General features: G+C 40.0%; 2 protein-coding genes across 10 annotated transcripts in view; one reads left to right on the forward strand and one right to left on the reverse strand.

The window, feature by feature from the left end:
• ANKRD45 (ankyrin repeat domain 45) overlaps positions 1-3708 on the reverse strand; it is a 39878-nt gene extending 36170 nt beyond the window's left edge. Inside the window, exons 1-2 of one of the 2 annotated variants that reach the window (XM_043923650.1) lie at positions 3628-3708; positions 381-747 (exon numbers count right to left, since the gene is read on the reverse strand). In XM_043923650.1, the coding sequence (XP_043779585.1) occupies positions 381-732 (352 nt within the window). In that variant the 5' untranslated portion in view covers positions 733-747; positions 3628-3708. Of the gene's footprint in view, positions 1-380; positions 748-3413; positions 3557-3627 lie in introns of those variants that run through there. The other variant, XM_043923649.1, reaches the window with a different exon arrangement.
• Positions 3709-3711: 3 nt separating this feature from the next.
• KLHL20 (kelch like family member 20) overlaps positions 3712-20652 on the forward strand; it is a 70789-nt gene continuing 53848 nt past the window's right edge. Inside the window, exons 1-2 of one of the 8 annotated variants that reach the window (XM_043923652.1) lie at positions 3753-3833; positions 19803-19866. In XM_043923652.1, the coding sequence (XP_043779587.1) occupies positions 19844-19866 (23 nt within the window). In that variant the 5' untranslated portion in view covers positions 3753-3833; positions 19803-19843. Of the gene's footprint in view, positions 3834-18727; positions 19358-19802; positions 19867-20652 lie in introns of those variants that run through there. The other 7 variants (XM_043923653.1, XM_043923654.1, XM_043923656.1 and 4 more) reach the window with 7 other exon arrangements.

The raw sequence follows: 20652 nt of genomic DNA on the forward strand, positions 1-20652 counted from the left end.
AATAAATCTTCCAAGGAAATAGGTGATAAGATTATTGAGCATTTACTATATACCAACTTTATATTAGCATACTTAATCCTTATAACCTATAAGGAAAACCTATGAAGAAAATACAATCATCCCCATTTAGTAGATGAAACAGAGACACAAAATGATTAGGTAACTTGCCCAAGTCACAACAGTTAATAAATATCAAATTCTGTACTCTTAATTACTATGCTATAATAGCACGAATATACACACATTCATATATATATATATATATACACACACACATAACATATGCAAAATATAAAGCAGACACATCAAATTTACCCAAATTTAAAGACAATACATGGTATCTTTAGGTAGTTAGAAGTAATAGTGATGAGAGAAAATACCTCTGGTGGTTTTCTCATTCAGATTCACACCATATTTGGCCAAAGCTCTAATCACATCACTTTGCCCAGCCATGCAAGCTGCATACAACAAATTTCTCCCAACGATGTCTTCCTCCAAGAGTAGCTGCATGGCCTGCTCATGGTGAGAGTTCTCAGGATCCTCAAAAATCTTCTGCAAACCTTCTACATCCCCTGTGAGAGCAGGTGGTAAGAGGGGGTTAATGGTGACAGTTTCCTCTGCTTCTTTGGATTCTTTTTCTTCTTCACTATCATCTTCTTCCTCTTCTTCTTGTGGTGAAGAAAATATTAATTTTTCTGAACTCTCTGACTCTGGGGGTACTTCTGGCTCCATTAACTCCAGAAATACCTGAGATCAAAAAAGAGAAAGAGTAATAGAAACATACTCAAATCAGCATTTGTTTATGTATTTGTTTGATCAGTCAACTGACAATATGAATGGAATGAAAATGCTTAGTGGTTCAAAATAATTATAAAATAAGATATTTCATTCACTCAATCAGTAAGGTTTATCATGCACCAATAGACTGCCTGAATACATACTAAAATGCTGAATGTGTGATGCAAACTGTAAATTCAATAGGAACAGGAGAAAAAACATCAATGTGGGTGAGATTCATCAGGAAAAGATTGAAAGAGAATGTTAAAAAGACTCATCTGTTTAAACAAGGGTCCATGTTGGGGAGAAGTAATAAATACAGTTGGATCATTGAATCCAGATTATTAGAACCTTAAAAATTAGGTCACTTTGCCGACAAAGGTCCATATAGTCAAAGCTATGGTTTTTCCAGTAGTCAAGTACGGATGGGAGAGTTGGACCATAAAGAAAGCTGTGTGCTGAAGAACTGATGCTGTGGAACTGGAAAAGACTCTTGAGAGTCCTTCAGACAGCAAGATCAAATCAGTTAATCCTAAAGGAAATCAATCCCGAATATTCATTAGATAAGACTAATCCTGAAGCTGAAGCTCCAACACTTTGGCTACCTGTTGCGAAGAGCCGACTCACTGGAAAAGACCCTGAAGCTGGGAAAGACTGAAGGCAGGAGAAGGGGCAAAAGAGGATGAAATGGTTGAATGGCAACATCAACTCAATGCACATGAGTTTGAGCAACTCCAGGAGATAGTGAAGGACAGGGAAGCCTGGTGTGCTGCAGTCCATGGGGTTGCAAAGAGTCGGATACAACTTGGCAACTGAACAACAGTGTGAAATGAGCAAAACTGTGTGGTAGTTTGAACATTCTTTGGCACTGTCTTTCTTAGGGATTGGAATGAAAACTGACCGCTTCCAGCCCTGTGGCCACTGCTGAGTTTTCCAAATTTGCTGGCATATCGAGTACAGCACTTTCACACCATCATCTTTAAGGATCTGAAATAGCTCAGCTGGAATTCCATCACCTCCACTAGCTTTGTTCATAGTAAAGCTTCCTAAGAGCCACTTGACCTCACACTCCAGGATGTCTGGCTCTAGGTGAGTGAGCACACCATTGTAGTTCTCTGAGTCATGAAGATCTTTTTTGATCACAGATAGTTCTTCTGTGTATTCTTGCCACCTCTTCTTAATACCTTCTGCTTCAGTTAGGTCCATACCATTTCTGTCCTTTACTGAGCCCATCTTTGCATAAGATGTTCCCTTGGTATCTCTAATTTTCTTGAAGAGATCTCTAGTCTTTCCTATTCTGTTGTTCTCTATTTCTTTGCATTGCTCACTTAAGAAGACTTATCTCTCCTTGCTATTCTCGGGAACTCTGCATTCAGTTGGATATATCTTTCCCTTTCTCCTTTGCCTTTCACTTCTCGTCTTTCCTCAGCTATTTGTAAAGTCTCCTCAGACAACTTTTTAGATATTGAAAAAACTAATATTTTTGTTTAGATAATAGTTTTTCCCATAAGAAATACGTAACTTATGTTTACTACACAGTGGGTTTATGCTATTGTTAAAATAATTAATAAATCTTTTTTAAATTCCGTTTTAAGTTCTAATTCTTACTAGATTTGTAACAGTTACTGTATGGATAGATGTTTTCTTGGCCCAGAAAAATTCTAACATGAATCTAAACTGCAACCCCACCACATATAACCAACAGTTCATACAGAACATGACCATGGAGAGAGGAGGTCTGGAACTCCGAAGGCAGAATGGCAGAACAGACTATGAGTCAGAAGACCCATGCTTTAGTCCTGCTTTATTAACAATGCAACTTTTCTGAACTCACTCTCAACAATGAATTGAGAATAGCTCTGCTGTACTAAATTAGCGTGAATTTTAACTATAAAAGTTGCATTCTTTAGAGGCTGCTAAGGCCCTCATCGGGCTTCCTGGGTGGCTCAGTGGTAAAGAATCCACCTGCCAATGCAGGAGATGTGGCTTCCATCCCTGGGTCACGAAGATCCCCTGGAGAAGGAAATGACAACCCACTCCAGTATTCTTGCCTGGGAAATCCCATGGAGAGAAGAACCTGGTGGGCTATAGTATATAGGGTCTCAAAAAGTCCGACGGCCACTTAGGAAGTAAACAACAACAATGCACTCCTAATATAAAATCACATAGGTCTCTACTTCACAGGCATCAGAGTCTGGTCGGAAAGACACAAGCAAATCAGCAATGACGCAGTGGGATGAAGGACGTGATAAGCAAAGGGTGCTTGGAAAGGAAAGAGGCTGGACCTCTAAATAAGACTCAGAGTGGGGAGGTCCCCGGAAGGCTTCCCAGAAGAGGTGACACTTGGTATTGAAGAGCAGGAGTCTTAAAAGGAGAAGGTAATGGGATAAGCAAAAACAAAGGGCCAGGAAGGCAGACAAGGCTGTATGAAGTTGTGGTAGAGGGATAAATCTCAAGGGCCTTTTAAACCAACTGAATTTTTTCTTCAAAAAATGTAGTCCCTTGAGGATTTTAAGTGCCAGCTCAAGGAGAAGGCCTCAAAGGGCTCCTAGGATTAAACAAACGGAAAGTCGGAGGACGAGGATGCGGAGAGAGGCAGCTTCAGTGGAAAGCTGGGAGTGGGCCGGAAGGGACACCTGAAGCACAGGGTCGGCCCTCGGGGCGCGACCCGCGACGCAGCGCTCGGTTCTGAGGGAAAGCCTGAGGACGCCGCAATGGCGCCCACTCTACTCTAGCCACACCGAACAAAGTGGCGGGGAGATGCCAGTTCTCCTCAACACCCACGCGGTGCGCCGACCCTCGCCCCTCCGTCCGCGGACCCAGACCCTGGACCTTCGGACTCAGACTCACCGCTCCCGAGGCCCCAGGATTGCGTGGTTACCATGGCGACGGCGCACCCGGCGCGCGGTAGCGCCACCCCAAGCGCTGCGGCTGCGGCGCGCAAACGTCAAGGTTGCAAGGTGCAGGAAGCGGGAGGCGAGAGACGTGGGAGATTTCCTCAAGATTATTTAATTCTCTGTGTTTGGACGGTGGAGTGCGGGGTTTTTCTGCATTTTGTAAGTTTACAGTTATATGGTCCATATTTATTTTACAACTTAAAAAATAAAATTTTAAAATGAGATACGTGTGTTGGTTGCCAGCCGGTCTTAGTCTGACCTTTGGCCTTTAAACGAAAGAATTTTCTGGAAATATGAGGATGCAGTCTAAACTACGAAAGGTTGTAATTATAACGAGTAACTTGCTTAATTTTCTGGTTTACTGAGGGTCTTTCTCCTATGGTTAATGGTCATTGTCACCAACAAGAAACGTTACAAGAGACCTCACAAGTGCCAACTATGGCAGGAGCGGAAGCAGCTTGGAAACTATTTCTCTTTTGATTCAGGAATTTAAGATAGGAAACAGTTAACTTTTAAAAAAGGGAGAAGGATGGAGGTGGGATAGGAGCATCGAAAGAAACCAGCAGAGAAGGGCAAAGCTTGCCCAGAAATTATGTAAATATTCATATCGATCACGGAGTGAAAACTGGCAAGTTTTTGTACTGAAGAGGAAAACATTCATTTGTTTACTATTTCTAGAAGGAAATCATTAAGGAGGAGGTAATATTTTAGAGGAACTCTGAACATTTTAGCTGGAGGCTAAATAGCCTAGTGTTAAAGCGAATATTTGGCTTAGGCCCAAGCAGACTGTCACTATCATAGTTCTGAACTTCTGGAATACAAGAGTAATTCTGAAAAAAAAAATTTGAAGTACAATACTAAAATTTCTTATTCAAATAAGTTGTGGTAATCAGAATTTGTAGAGTTGACACTGTAGTCGGAAACAATAGTCTAGAAGCTTTGTCAGCTCTTGGCTTGGTCCTGCGATCACTGATAGAGCACATTTGCTTTACTAAACACTCATTTCCTACTGAAGTTGGTGGAGGAGCAAGACATGTTAGGTGTTTCACTTTTAATATGTTCCTTTTCGTAGTCTTTATTTTCAGGAGAGTCTTCTAGTGTCTGGATGCAAGATGACTTATGATGCATGATTGTGCATGATTCTGTTTTTAATTACTCTTCATTGGATGTATTTGTGTATTCCCAAATACAAGTGTTTCTTGAAAGTCTAAAACTGAATTAAATAACTAAAAACTAAATAGAGTGCTTAAAGATTATTTGTAGTACTCTGAAAGCCAGGAAGAATGGGAAGACATTAAATAGGTCTGAGAATACTAGAAACAGAGGAGCCTTGTTCTGTTCTTAACTCCATGTCAGAAACAGCTGCATGATTCACTGGGGCAGACTAGGTTTGAAACTGGCCTTGGGAAAGAGATTCCTGCCTCTAGCATGGGTCAGGTGCTGTAGATAGACTCCTACCATCACTTCTAACTCCCATGCCCCTCACCGAAAGCTTAGGATGAGAGTATTGAAGAGAGAGCATTGGATCTGAAGGAGACAAATTAATGTACCAGAGGCATATCAGCAACAACCTGTGAGTGCTTAAAATGGGGGTCAAGGAATACAGTGAAGGCCTGTTGTACAGAAGACTTAAGGAACGGAGAAAATAAGCACTCTTCAAGCCCCCCTGAAATTAGGTCAGCTTCAAGAAATTATGGTAGAAAGCTTTCCAAATTGATTGAATTTAAATTTTTTCTAGTCTAAGAGAATGGGTCCTTGGAGTAGAATTTAAATTATTTTAATTATTATATTTATTGAATTCCATACTTTTATACTAAGAATTACATTCTTTTTAAATTTTTTTTTATTTAAAAAAATTTTGGGCCATACAACATGACATATGGGATTCTAGTTCCCTGACAAGGGATTGAATCCACATTGCCTACATTGGAAGCTTGGAGATTAACCACTGGACTGCCAAGGAAGTTCCAGAATTATATTCTTTATACAATTTTATTTCTGTTAAAATAATAAGATAAGTTAACTAATTGACAAAGTTACTCTAAGCTAACTCAATGTACAGTGGTGTTGTTTAGTTGCTTAGTTGTGTCCTACTCATTGCGACCCCATGGACTGTAGTCCACCAGGCTTCTCTGTCCATGGGTTTCTCCAGGAAGGAATACTGGAGTGGGTTGCCATGCCCTCCTCCAGGGGATCTTCCCAACCCATGGATCAAACTCGCATCTCCTGCATTGGTAGGCAGATTCTTTACCACGGAGCCACCAAGGAAGCCTCTTAATGTACTATATTAATATTTATATTTCTTTTACTGAAGTCCTATCATGTGCTGAATACTGTGCTAAGTGATTCATATAAATACAATCCAATCCTCAGAGCAACTCAGTGAAGGTGGTATTTTATTCTTCAAACTGACTGAGCAAACTCAGCAAAGTTGAGTCACCTACCTAAGAACACACAGCTAGGAAAGGACTGAACCAGGATTTGAACCTGGGTCAGTCTGGGTTTAAATTACCACAGGGTTGCCACCAGGTAGCTGTAGACTAATGACGTGTTAGAGGATGCCTGTCCAAATTGATAAGTTAATTTTAAAATATCTTGAGCCATTATTTTGGCAGTAATTATATAATATCAGTGCCACTCGTGGTGTACGACAAAAGGACTGTTTCTGCATATAGCTAATCTCCACAGCTGAAATTTGAGGGAGGAGGTACTGAACATCCATTGCTTGTGCCTGCCCATCCTTCCTATTCTGGTAACAGCACACAGTTTTCTAGTACAGAATCCCTTTCACATACTCTCAGCCTGTGTTGTTTGGGTGGGGCTGATCCCACTCCAGATCAAGTCCTGGCCAAGCAGTGTTTTCTTCACCCCTGGCCTCGGTGATTAGATCAGGAAAAAGCATGGAACACAGATCAGTGTAATCAAAGCTAGTCCTGAATTTTTGCCAGAGCAGTAAGTAAATAGGCATTTTTTTCCAGCAAGATTTGGTGAAAGGAGGTCAGGCTGAGTTGCTAATACCATCTTGCCTCCATGTGGAGAGAGGTTGACAGAGCAACAGAAGACCCAAGAAGTGAATCCTGAGGGTGCCACTTGAGCTCTGGAGCTAGAATACCCAATGCCATTTTTCATCTTCCTTTTTCAATTGTGTAAGTCAATAAATTACTTTTTTCTAATTAATCCAAAAAAGATTGGATTTTTGTTACTTGTAACATCATTGCCCCATAATATGGAGGGGGCAGGAGGGGGCATGACTTTATTTTAGAAACATGCTATCCCTAGGGGTAAATAACTGAAATTTGGAATGGATAATATTGCAGTTATGTGTTTCACTTACAGATGAACAACTGTGCTTGATATTATAGGTTAGTTGAACAATGTTAACCTGGAGGCAGGTTTCTAGTAAAATGCCCTAATATTCTGTCACCCTCTTAATTTCATCATCTTTGAGTTAGTGACTTAAGTGTAAATATATAAGACATACTTATCAGATAACCAAAGGCTTGTAATAATGAATAATATGATAGAGGATGGCAGAGTGAAAAATCCAAACTCAAAAGATAACTAGAAATTCAACAGGCAGAGGAATGGGAAAAGGCAATCCAAAAGATATGTAAAATTCATGGAGGCATAAAATAAACAGCAAAGTGCGTTAGTGAAACCTAAGTGGGTTGAAACAGCAAGAGAGTATGTGTTTGGGAGAGAGGTAAGAGATGTAGTTAGAGACATTGGAAGAGGTGGACAGCAGTGGAGAGAATGGTTTGGAGAGGACAAGATCGCAGACAAAGAGGAGCCTAAGCTGTTCCTGGGTTTCCACCTCTCGTGACCAGGTGGCTTGTGGTTTCCTAAATAGGGATTTTGAAAAAGGACAGGGACAGAACCAGGATAATGAGTTCAGTCTTAAAAAAATAAAGGTAGATATATCAGTCTGCCTGTATCAGTGAACATATTATTTGAATCCAAAGCTTAGTAGACACGACTTAGTTGTTTTTTAGTCACTAAGTCATGTCTGACTCTTTTGTGACTCCCATGGACCGTAGCCCACCACGCTCTTCTGTCCGTAAGATTTCCCAGGCAAGAATACTGGAGTGGGTCGCCTTTTCCTTCTCCAGGGGATCTCCCCAACCCAGCGATGGAACCCGCTTCTCCTGCATTAGCAGGCAGATTCTTTACCACTGAGCCACCAGGCAAGCCCTAGTAGACAAGTGAAAAGTCACTCAGTCATGTCCAACTCTTTGTGACCCCATGGACTGTAGCCCTCCAGGCTCCTCTGTCCATTGGGATTCTCCAGGCAAGAATACTGGAGTGGGTTGCCATGCCCTCCTCTAGGGGATCTTCCTAACCCAGGGACTGAACCCAGATCTCCCTCCCACATTGCAGGCAGATTCTTTACCATCTAAGCCACCAGGGAAGCCCCTGGTAGACAAGACTAGGATATAAATATAAATTTGGGAGTTACATATTTATAAATGTTATCAAAAACCTACAAAGACGATGAAGTCATCCAAGAAGAGTGAATTAAAGAACAGAGGGCTGAGGACAGAGCCCTGGAGAACAATTATTAATACATCTAAGAAGTAGGCAAAGTAAGATAGGGAAAGAACAATCAGAGAATGAACAAACCCAAGTGAGTGTGGCAACATAGAAGCCAAGGAAGTCATTTCAAAAGAAACTGAGAAAATAGCAGTGGAATTTGGCACTTAAAAGTACTTTTGTGAAGGGTAGTAAGTAAAATCAAGATTTCAGTGGACTGAGGAATGAAAGGGAGGTCAGAAAGTAGAACATCTAAGTTTAAAAAAAATCTTTTTTAGGCTCTAAATGCAGAAAATACCTATATTTAAAATGTAAGATAATTTTGTCATTTGTCAGATATAACATCAGGGTCATTGATTTAGCAACTATAATTGGAAATGAGGAAGTGGTGGCTGTAAATATACACTGTTCTTTTGAGAAGGTTGACTAAGATGTGGAGGGAGGAAATTGCTCAGAAGTTAAAGGAAGACAAGTATTAAGAGAGATGTCTTGGCAGAGAAAAGACCATAGAAGCCTGAATGTAGGATGATAACAAGGAACTAGTAGGAAGAGAAGATTAAGAAAGGAGATGACAGGCTTCCCTGGTGGTTTAGTGGTCAAGAATCCCCCTGTCAGTGCAGGAAACAGGGGTTCAGTCCCTGGTCCGGGAAAATCCCACATGCTGCGGAGAGTCTAAGCCCATGCACCACAACTATTGAGCCTGTGCTCTAGAGTCCGGGAACCATAACTACTGATCCCTCAAGCCACAGCTCCTGAAGCCCATGTGCCCGAGAGCCCATGCTCCAGAATAAGAGAAACCACCACAATGAGAAGCCTGCCCACTGCAAATGGAGAGTAGCCCCTACTTGATGCAACTAGAGAAAATCCCATGCAGCAACAAAGACCTAGCACACAACCAAAAATGAGTAAGTAAATAAAATGTTTTGAAAAGGAGATGATTGATAAAGTAAGATCCTGAAGGAAATTGGAGGGGAAAGAGTTAAGGTATAGATGGGAAGGTTGGCCTCAAACAGAAGGAACTTAGCTTGGTCCTCTAATTCTGCTACCTCTAAAAGGTAGCAGTGATGTGGATACAGGTAATTTTCCTGGACTGTGGAATTGTAAATTAAAGAAACCAAAAAAACAACAACAGCAACCAAGCTTGATGGCTTTAAACTGATATGCTTAAAGTGAGAGAGGAAGGGATGAGTGAGGGGCTTGAAGATTTGGCAAAGCAAAGTTTTAAAATGTTGATGGCATTGAAAAGGTGGTTGAGGTTGAAGACCATGAATTTCAGTGACCCCAACCTGCAGAGTCAAGTGATTTTTCTCCTGTAATGCTCAGTCACCCAGCTTGATTTGAACTGGGTGTGAAAGAAGGGTAAAGGTACATGAGAATGAAAAGCTTTGCTGAGAAAATGAACAGTAAAGGATTAACCACGTGTAAAGCAAAGTTGGCCCTTTCCCTCCAGCTTCTTGGAGATAACCTCCAAACCTTTGGTATGTCTTGCCTGTCTGTTTACCTAAGGACCTTGGACCATGCTACATAGTCTGTGCTAATAATGTGCTTTATGGCAGGGCCATGATCCATGCAGTATCAGCTCAGCCTCTGGAATCATCTCTAACATCCCCAGTGCAATCAATAAGCCCAATTTTTTGTTGGCATCTCCTACCATCAGTCTGGGCTACAGTGGAGAGCCACTACTGAACTTATTAGTGATTCTGGGTACCCTTCTCTCTAGCACCTTCCTTATTACTTTGGTAAATGGTATCTCCTTTAGTCTGTCCCATGGATATTATTGCCTGGTGCGTCTTCCAGGCTTATGTCCATTTTAGCATGCTCACTTCTTTAAACTTTAAATCCCTTGTTCTGTTGTCTTGCATGGCAGTTCAAGGATCTTTACTTTATTTAGTATGAGCCATCATACTTTCCATATGTATGAAACCATTCTGGCAGCATGTTTACCCCATCTCCTGAGATCCTTGCCAGGTTGTTAAATCCTGTATCCCAAGAGAGTTACTTCCAAATTATTAATTAAACTCCCTTAGAAACTCTATATTCTATCTACATTGATCCAGCACTCTCAGAATTCAGTCCCATGTGTACTCACCAAAACATCCTGAACTCCTAGGATATAGTCCCTTTTACTCCATCATCATGTATACCCTCCTGGATCCTGAACACCTTGAGGTATAGTCCCTTTGCTTCATTTTCAAGTCCATTACATCCCCAGTCAGGTTAGTTAGTGACTTAATTCTCTTGGCTCAAAGGGTTCATGTATCTTTGGGAATTAAATATTTCTAGGTACATGAACCCAGATATCCCCATTCCATGTGTCAAGGTCCCACTTTTTCCTAATTAGCGCAATGTCCTTGGCATACTGGAGACTTCCCTAGTGGTCTAGTCATTGAGAGAGTCTGTCTTGCAATTCAGAGGATGAGGGTTCAATCCCTGGTCAGGGAACTAAGATCCCACTAAGATCCAACATGCTGTGGAGCAACTAAGCCTGCATGTCACAACTAGAGAGCCTGCAATTAAGACTCAGTGCCCACACCATCTTACCTGTCTCCTGAGAAACCTGTATACGGATCGAGAAGCAACAGTTAGAATCCTGTATGGAGCAACTGATTGGTTCAAGATTGAGAAAGGAGTACAACAGGGCTGTCTGCTATCACCCTGTTTGTTTAACCTATACGCTGAGACATCATGAGAAATACTGGGCTGGATGAGTTACAAGCTAGAATCAAGATAGGCAGGAGAAACATCAACAACCTCAAGTATGCAGAAGATACCACTCTAATGGCAGAAAGTGAAGAGGAACTAAAGAGCCTCTTGATGAGGGTGAAGGAGGAGAGTGAAAGAGTCGGCTTAAAACTAAATATTAAAAAAAATCCAGCCCCATTACTTCATGGCAAATAGAAGGGGAAAAGGTGGAAGTTTTTTCACATTTCCTTTTCCTGTGCTCTAAAATCACTATGCATTACAGGATTCACTATATGCCAATTTGTCATTCAGTTAGGCCCAATTGTTTTTCAGTATTCAGGTATTACTTTTTTCTCTTTTGATTAAATTTTGTTTAAAAATAGTTAAAGACATTTAAATAAGAAGTCTTTAGTTTTATTGAAATAAAAAATGTTATTTAATAATAAGATAAGTAATAAATTTTATTTAAGTAAACATATAGCTTCCTTAAATGAATTGTTAGTTATTAAGAACATTTAATAAATAAAAATATAAAATTGAATACTTTCAGAGATATCTGGCTTCCATCCCTGATTTCTCTGTTCCTTTCTTTCCCCTCTAACCATTTTTATGCTAAGTTTATCTTTCTATTTAAAAAAAATAAGTACATACAGTATTTACATCACACATATTTCTACACCCTTTTGAAATCAAAGTTAGCATATTATAAACACTGTTCACTTAGGTTTTATTTCTTAACAATATATCCTAAAGATCGCACTGTGCAAGTATACAGAGATCGTCATTTCTTTTTTTAGCTGAATAATCCTATTATGTGGATATCCTATTGCTTATTCAATCAGTCCCCTATTGAGAAGCCTTGGGGTTGTTTCCATTCATTTGCTTCCAAAAAGAATCCTGCAGTTAATAACCTGGTGCATAATTCTTTTTTCATTTTTGCAAGTATTTCCTTGGGATAGTGAGATTGCTGGGTCAGAGGGTAAATGCAAATGTTATTTTGCTAAATCTTATCAAAACCCTGCCCAGAGAAGTTCAATCATTTTGCGCACACACCAGCGATTAATGAGAATGCCTCCTTCCCTACAGTCATGCCAACAAAGCAGATTGTCCAGTTCTGGATTTTTGCCTACTGGTAGGTTTTTAGTGTAGCTATAATTTGCAATTTATCTTATTGTGAGCAAGACTGAATATATTTGCAAAAGTTTAAGGGTCATTTCTATTTCTGTGAACTGCCTGTCCATATGTTTCCCAGACTATCTTTATTATTTCTTCTTTCTCCATTTTTAGAACCATAGATGTAGTACATTAAGAATCCCAGATTGCAAATATGTTTTTCCTAATTGTTATTTTCTTACTTCATTTGTAGTATTTTTTCCATGGAAATTTTTTTATGCAGTCAAATTTGTCAGTCTTTTTGCCTCTAGATTTTGATTTATAGTTAGGGAAGTTTTCCTGCATATTTAATAAAAAAAAATCCATCCTTGTTTTCTTGCACTATTTTTAGACTTTCATTACTTGCATTTAAATTTCTGATACATCTGGTTGTTGTGGGGTAGAAAGACCCAGCTCCTTTATTCACAACTTGTGACAACTCTGAAGGGCCATCCCTGCTTCTGAACTTCCCATAGTGTCTTGATAGACCCTCATAGAGGTCTTTGTTGAGACTACAGTGGGGTCCAGCTCCTTATGCAGAATACGTTCAATGTTACCTTTTTCCATAGTTGCATTGTATCATTTATGAAACAGTCCATATATTCCTGACTGATGTGAGATAGTGGCTTTATCAAATGCTAAATTTCCATGTGTTCTTTGGTTTATTTCTGGATTTTTCTACCCTGCTTTATTCATCTGTTTGTTCATACACCAAAATCACAGTTTTAACCATAGAGGTTTTAGAACATGTTGTACTAATATCTGTTAGAGTGAGCCCTCCCATTTCCTGCTTCCATTTTTAGTCAATTTCTGGATATTCTCATTTGTCTGTTCTTCCATATGAATGTTATAATCAACTCAGCTAACTCTGTCAAAACTCTGATATTGATGTACTTGGATTGCATTAAATTTATAAATGTATTTATGGAGCACCTTCAACTCTATGAAGCTGAGTCGTCTTCTCCAGTAACAAGAATGTCTTTCTCCTGCATTGCAGGTGGATTCTTTACCACTGAGTCACTGGGAAAACCTAGTATCTGAATAGAACTCATCTAAGAGAATTTACTCTTTTCCTCAGTAATATGTTCACAGCATGCTTAGAGGTATCCTTTTTGTTATTTAATCTCCCATTTCTTCACTTGTGGGAATAGCTCTAAAGTCTGCCTGCATTTTTGTGGACCTCAGTTACCTATTGCCTCCTAAGTTATTAATAATGAATTAAAATTATACCCACTTGTGATTTTGTTGTTGTTCAGTTGCTAAGTTTTGTCCAATTCTTGGCGACCCTATAGACTGCAGCATGCCAGCCTTCCCTGTCCTTCACTATCTCCCAGAGTTTGCTCAAACTCATGTTCACTGAGTCGATTATGTCATCCAACCATCTCATCCTCTGTCGTCCCCTTCTCCTCCTGCCCTTAATCTTTTCCAGCATCGGGTGGCTGAAGTATTGGAGCTTCAGCTTCAGCATCAGTCCTTCCAGTGAATATCCAGGGGTGATTCCATTTATGATCGGTGTTACTTAAATGTTAGATTGTTTCTCTACCACAAAATAATCCCATTTTGTGAAATGACTTTGCTTTACCCTAGCTAATAATTTATTCATCATATGACTGGAGTGTTAGTAGGAGGCAGGAAACAGATCTGAATTTGAAACTAATTTAGGTCACTTTCTCCTTAAGGAAAGCAGTGGGACTCTGGAGGCAATCACATCACATGCCTTCACGTTTAAATGCAGAGGGTTCACACTATACTGAAGGTATACACCCAACTCAGAACCTCTGAATTAGGTGCTGACTAGTCCTATAGATTTTGATAGGCTTTAATTATGAGTCTAAATTTATCCTGTGGATAACTGAGAATCTATATTATATTTTAAGCAAGGGTGGAATGTGATTATAGTTTTTAAAGAGCATAATTAAATCATTTAAAGGAGGTTCAAACATTAACATATTCGCCATTCAAACAGTAACAATTTGCCTACAATTCATATACATATTTTAAAGATAGAAGCAATACCTAGTTGGGATCTAGTTCCCTGACCAGGGATCGGACTCAGGCCCCCTGCATTGGGAGAACGGAGTCTTAGCCACTGGACCACCTGGGAAGTCCCTCCACATTTTCTTTATCCATTCATACATCAATGGACACAGGTTGTTTCCATATTTTGACTATTGTATATGATGCTGCAATGAACTTGAAAGTGTATATATCTTTTTAAGTTAGTGTTTTCATTTTCTTCAGATAAATACTCAGAATTGCTGGATCATATGGTAGCTCTGTTTTTAATTTCTGAGGAACCTCTGTACTGTTTTCCATAAAGGTTGCACTAGTTTACAGTCCCACCAACAGTACACAGTGTTCCCTTCTTCACATTTCCACTGATACTTTGGCTGCTCTGGGTCTTGGATGCTGTGTGGGCTTTCCCTTAGTTGCAGAGAGAGGGGGCCACTCTCTACTTGCAGTGTGTAGGTTTCTCTTTGCAGTGGCGTCTCTTGTTGCATAGGACAGGCTCTAGGGTGCTTGGGCTTCAGTGGTTGTGGCTCACAGGCTCACTGTTTTCAGCACACAGACTCAGTAGTTGTGGCGCATGGACTCATGTGGGATCATGCATCATGTGGGATCCTTGTGGGATCATGCACCATGTGGATCAGGTATCGAACTGTCTCCTGCATTGGCTGGCAGATCCACTGTACCTTCGGGGAGCTGACCAACACTTGTTACTTCTTGTCTTTTTGATTACAGCCATTCTAAAAGGCGTGAGGTGATATCTCGTTGTGGTTTCGATTTGCATTTCCTTGGTCATTAGTGTGATGCTGAGCAAATTTTCATGTGCCTGTTGGCCATCTGTATGTCTTTGGGAAAATGTGTATCCAGATCATCTGCCCATTTTTAAATTAGATTGCTTTTTGTTTGTTTTCTGCTGTTCAGTTGTGTGAGTTCTTTATATATTTTGCATACTAACCCCTTATCAGATATATGTATTGCAAATGTTTTCTCCCATTTAGTAGGTTGCCTTTTCACTTTGTGCAGAAGCTTTTCTCACAATTCATAGTGGTAGATTTTTAAATTTTAAGATGAGGGAGAGTGGTGTTAGACTGACTTTATTTAAGTGAATACTTCATTACTCACTAGTTTAATACTAACTAGCTGCAGAATCTTAAGTCAGTCATTTAATTACCTGTATGCGTCAACATCCTCATCTGTAGAGTGGAGATAATCTGTCTTTCCTAGTGTTTTGTTTTTAAGGCCGTTTTTGTAGAATTTGTGGTGATTATCTAATACTTCTATAGCACCATGAATATTTTAATGTGTTTTTTTTTCCATTTTACAGAGGAGTTTATATAAGTACAGTTGGGTTGCTTACTCAAGATCCATGTTCATTGCTGTTAAATCATAGATTTAAATTGATGTTACCTAAAACCAACCATATACCAATTCTAAGATCCTAAAAATCCGTAGGATGTCCTGTTCCCCCTCTCAAAATTCACTGCTTTCTGGCTTAGTCTTATTACTTTGCGCTCGAAGTCTACCTCAAATTCCCAGATGAGAAGTAAAAACTGAGAGCATCTTAGTGTCTACATTTGGTTCCTTTATAGGTCATTCACACACTCTAGGCCTAATGATTAGCTATGAAAGGCAGCTATTTTGTATTATAGCCATTAATTAATTGTATGATTCCTACAAAGAAAAAATATCTTTATTAAAGTCCCCAAATTTAAATAAAATCACTCTTTATTTACCACCAATCATAGCAAGAACATTTCTAGAAATATTCATCCATATTCTTTCCCACATATGGTTCTCTGTAGTTAATAATGGAACATCCACATTTTCTTCTTATAATTTTCAAGGTTTTGAATTTAGGATCAATTGTTAAACCTAAATTGAGCTGAAATATCTCCTCATATTTTTCCAGAGAATTTAAAATAAAACCAGAATTTCTTACAGTAGCCTAGAAGACAGTATATGATCTTGTTCTTGCCTATTTCTCTTTGTTGTTGTTGTTCAGTTGCCCAGTCATGTCCAGCTCTTTGCAACCCCATGAACTGCAGCACCCCAGGCCTCCCTGTCCCTCACCATCTCCCTGAGTTTGCCTAAGTTCATGGTCATTGCATCAGTGATGCCATCCAGCTATCTCATCCTCTGACACCCTCTTTTCCTTCTCCCCATGATCTTTCCCAGCATCAGGGACTTTTCCAATGAGTCGTCTGTTCACATCAGATGACCAAAATACCTGTGTCTCTTACCTCATGTCTAATATTATTTCTAGTCAAACTGGGCTTTTCTATGTTCATTAAACAGGAAGAGCTCATTTATGCTTCAGGTCCTTTCCCTTTGCTATTCTCTCTACTTGAAACACTCTTCTCCCAGCTTTCCACCTGGATGTTTCTCCCTCACCTTTCAGATCTCAACATACCTCTTCAGAGAGTGCTTCCCTGACCATGTTATTTAAAGTAGTCTCAAAATACTCACTCACCATACCATCACCTGTTTGGCTCCTTCCTAGATAGCATTTGCCAGTGATTGAAATTATTTTACTTAGTTGTTTACTTGATTATTGTCTATATCCTTTTACACACATTAGTATGCTTCTGGCTGCTAGTAATAGAAACCCCAGTTTTAAAATATGATATTTATTATCTCATGTAACTACAATCTAGCAACAGGAAAGTCTGTGGTCAAGGGAGAATGAGTAGTTTAAAAATTACACTGAAAGACCCACATTCTTTCAGGCTCTCTGTTCTACCTCCCTTATTGTCTAGCTTCATTCTCCTCTGCCTTCCCTCATGGTTACAAAATGGTTGTGGTGTTTCCAAGTGTCTCATCCAGGCATAACAGTGGCCAAAGGGAAAAGATGCTATCTCTTCCTGTATCTCTTCTAAAAATGCTAGGGAATCTTGTCCCAAAGTCCCCATTAGATTTCTTCTGATTTCTTGTTAGTCTGTATTGGTCATTGGTGTGGAGATGGTTTAGACCAATTACTCATAATGAAAAAGATGTTGGAAAATCAACTATCATAAATGTCATGGTCCATGCACAGGTTGGAAAAGAATTTCCAAACACAAGGCAAAATGAAAGGAGAATAGAGTTTATTCGAGTGGGGGAAGAGGGGGGCACTGCCAGTACCATGGGCCAACTTGCTGAGAGTCAGGGAGAGCTGACTCTGAATGTTGGTCTTTGGTCTCTTTTTATAGTCAGGGGACAAGGAACAGGGTAGGGGTCTTGTGAGTCATTTGCTGATTGAATGAGGTATGTATACATTCCCCATACAGGCCTGGGAGAAGAGTAAGACAAATACCTTTCCTTACATGGGGTAAGAAGGGGACAGGCCATGCTACTCAAGAGGGCTCAAAAATTCCACAACAGTTACAACATGGTGGGAAGGGTGATAAGGGTCTGGTTTTTTCTGTTCCTACATTCCAACACCTTTCTTGTTCATCTTGTTCTTTTGTCCTCGGGGCACCACAATAACCACATAAATGAGCACTAGAACTTTAGGATGATGTCTATCTTGTTCACAACCATTTCCAAAGCCTAGCATAGTACCTGACATGCAATAAGTGTTCAATTAATGAGTCCATTTAAGGGAAGAGGAGAGAAAACTGACATTTGTTGAGTGCCTACTAAGTGCCAGACACAGAACATGATCTTCATTATAATTTACCTGTCTCAAAAATTGTGTAAAAAAGGGTATTGTTTCTCTTTTACCCAAAAGAAATTAATACTTAAGAGATTAAGAAACTTGACCAAGATCACCAATCTAGTGAGTCGCAGGGCTAGGATTTGAAACTATGGGTGTCTGGATCTAAAGACCATGCATCTCCCACTACAAGCTAATTAACAAAAGGTATTCTTTCCCTTTCACAAACAACTGCAAAAATCTGTGTAGATTCCATTGTGAAGAACAGCTAAAGAAAATGTGGTTAAATTCATGCTTAGCCTATAATAGTTATCAGGAAACCAGCAACAGTCTTTCACTAATATTTCTGACATTGTATCTTCCACCCTATCACTTGTTTTCTAAACATATAGTGAAAATTAGGTGGCTATGTGCTGTGGGAAAATCAGGCAAGGGACAAATTGGAAAAGAAAAAAAAATTATTTTCCTCCCCAATGCTAAAGTGAATTCAGAGCAGTGTTTGGTGAAGTGTTTGTTATAAAATACTAAGTGAAAGGGCAAGCTGACATACCCTTAAAATCCTGACTAAAACCCTCATGTCTTGAAAGCTAACCTGGGAAATCTGGAAAATCAGGTCTATTTCTGATTTGTCTGAGGATCCTCAGCAGCTTGCACACAGGAGTGGCCTCATAGATATAATGTCAACCACATGTAGACATGTGTCAATGATTCAACCCACAATTAGGGGGAAAATTATGCCAACGGGGAGATGCACCAGCTACAAAGAAATCACAATTCCTGGCTTTCTGTGACTCCTCCCATCTTTCTATTGACTTCTGCTGAGGAAAACAAAGGAGAAAGGAGAAGCCTTCAGTATTCAAACACTGCCAGTTCAGCAATGAACTCGCACATCCTCGGGATACAAGGAACTGGGTACAAGGACAGGCAGTCTTTGAGGGGATCCAAGCCCCCAACAAAGAGCGCAGCTACTTCCTGATCCGGGCCGGAACCTCTTGGTAAAGTATGTGGGATCCAGAGGGAACGATTTAGGAACAGGACCACTTCCTGCGGCTGAAGTGGGGCGAGGGGTGGGGAGGAAATAGCTGGAGGAGCGGCATCCTCCTTGCTCTAGCTGAGGCAGAGAAGGAGCCAGAGAGGAGGCGGCGGGCGGAGGAGGCAGAGGAGGCTAAGGCAGAGAAGAAAGTGTCGGAGCCGGTAGGTTAGCAGTCTTAGAGCAGAGGACAGTGGACAGCGCCCAGGACTCGCTTTGCAAATCTGTGGTCCCAAGTTGCGGGGCTGCCCATTGGGTAGGGGCCGTGCTTCGCCCGCCACCTGTCAGTGGGCACCGAGAAGGGGCTGTTAGGGCACTGGGGCTGGGCCTTGCGGGGCACCAGAAGGCGTTCAAGCGGGCTGTAGCCCTGCCCCGGAGCCACGGAAGGTGCTGGGCTGTTCTGCCTGAGGGCGTGAGGTTCCGCACCCTGGACAGCTTCCCTAGACAGAGGTTGGAATCTGGGGGGAAGGAAGTGGATACTGTGCGTCCCACCTAACCTGGGGACCAGCGAGATCTTGCCAGGTGGGTGGTGGACATCGTTTCGGGAATTGAGGGAAGGGCTGGTAAAGAGAATGTTAGTATTGGAGCCATAGTTTCTCTGCCCTGTTCTGTCTGGACGGTCGGAAACGGAGTTGTTTATTTTTAAAGGCAAGTACCTGCTCCTTCTTCTATCGCTTAGGGACAAGTTACCAGCTTTCAGATCCGTTGTTAAGCCAGAGTGTTCCCTACCCGATCCATCATGCTAGTATTGCTGTGGGTATCTGGTGAATACTCTGTAGGTAATCGTTGATAGTGCGGTTAAAGTTAAATGTCTCCGGAGTACTTTTTGAAGAGAGACAAGAGTAGCCTAGCAGTTGGGACTGTTTGGCGCACTTTCCCTCACCTTTACGTATAATCGTTTTAGCATTCACAGTAAGGATGGTCATCTTAAAGGAACTAGGTAAGGGTTATGAGTGTGCATCTGCAAAAGGCCTGTCGTGTAATATAATAGGATATAAAATTCTTTATCACTGAACGAAATCATTGTATAGAGATTGTTACTGGAAAGATCAGAAATAGTTTTTATTAAGTTACTGCTTTTCTGTTGTCTTAGGTTCGGCTTTAGAGTGTGGTGAAGGGTACTTTTCATGGTGCATGGAAGGAAAGCCAATGCGCAGGTAGGCATTTAGGAAGAAATCCTTCAGTTTCGCTAAGTGAAATTCACATAATAATGCAGGGTTTCATTTAAAAAAATTTTTAAAGCTTTTCAAATCTTACCAAATTCTGCTTGGAACTAATGATTCTTGTTCAAAAATAAGTCAAAAGTAATGTCAGAAATTAATAGTTTTTTAAATAGAGTAAAATATAAAAGTTAAATTTCTAAAGAGTGCTAGGAGGTTTATGTAGTTAACATTTCAACTTTCCTTTTTACATGGTAATTTTTTATGGTAATCATTAAATATACTATAATACTATATGAGTTGATTATGGTCTTCAATTCCCTATAGAATGTAGAGGTTTCTTTTGCCATATAAGACTAATGATTACTTATAATACATTGTATTGAATGTCTAATTATGGTTTTGGTTACTTTACTGATGTTCAGTGTACATTTGTTCTATTAATTAAAATAGCTGCATTGCAGGGAAGATTATTTGAGGACTAAAAAAGGTATTGAATGTAATAGCTTAGTCCATAGAAAAATAGAACAATGTATGGGAAAATATAGACAATTATAGGCCTTCCTAACCCTATAATTTAGTAATGCTTTTTCTCAGTCTGTTCTAGCAAATAGGACTCAAATCCTTATTGAAAATCACCCCAGTTCTAGTCCTTCATTTTTAAAACTCATTTTACATTTATTTAGTTGTATTTAATCTTTTTTGTTTAACATCAAAGATAAATATATCTAGCAGACCCTTATAAGAGAAGAAACATGTTGTGATAGGAGTATGACTTAGAAC

The sequence above is a fragment of the Cervus elaphus genome, chromosome 14, assembly GCF_910594005.1.
Source record: "Cervus elaphus chromosome 14, mCerEla1.1, whole genome shotgun sequence".
Taxonomy (NCBI): domain Eukaryota; kingdom Metazoa; phylum Chordata; class Mammalia; order Artiodactyla; family Cervidae; genus Cervus; species Cervus elaphus.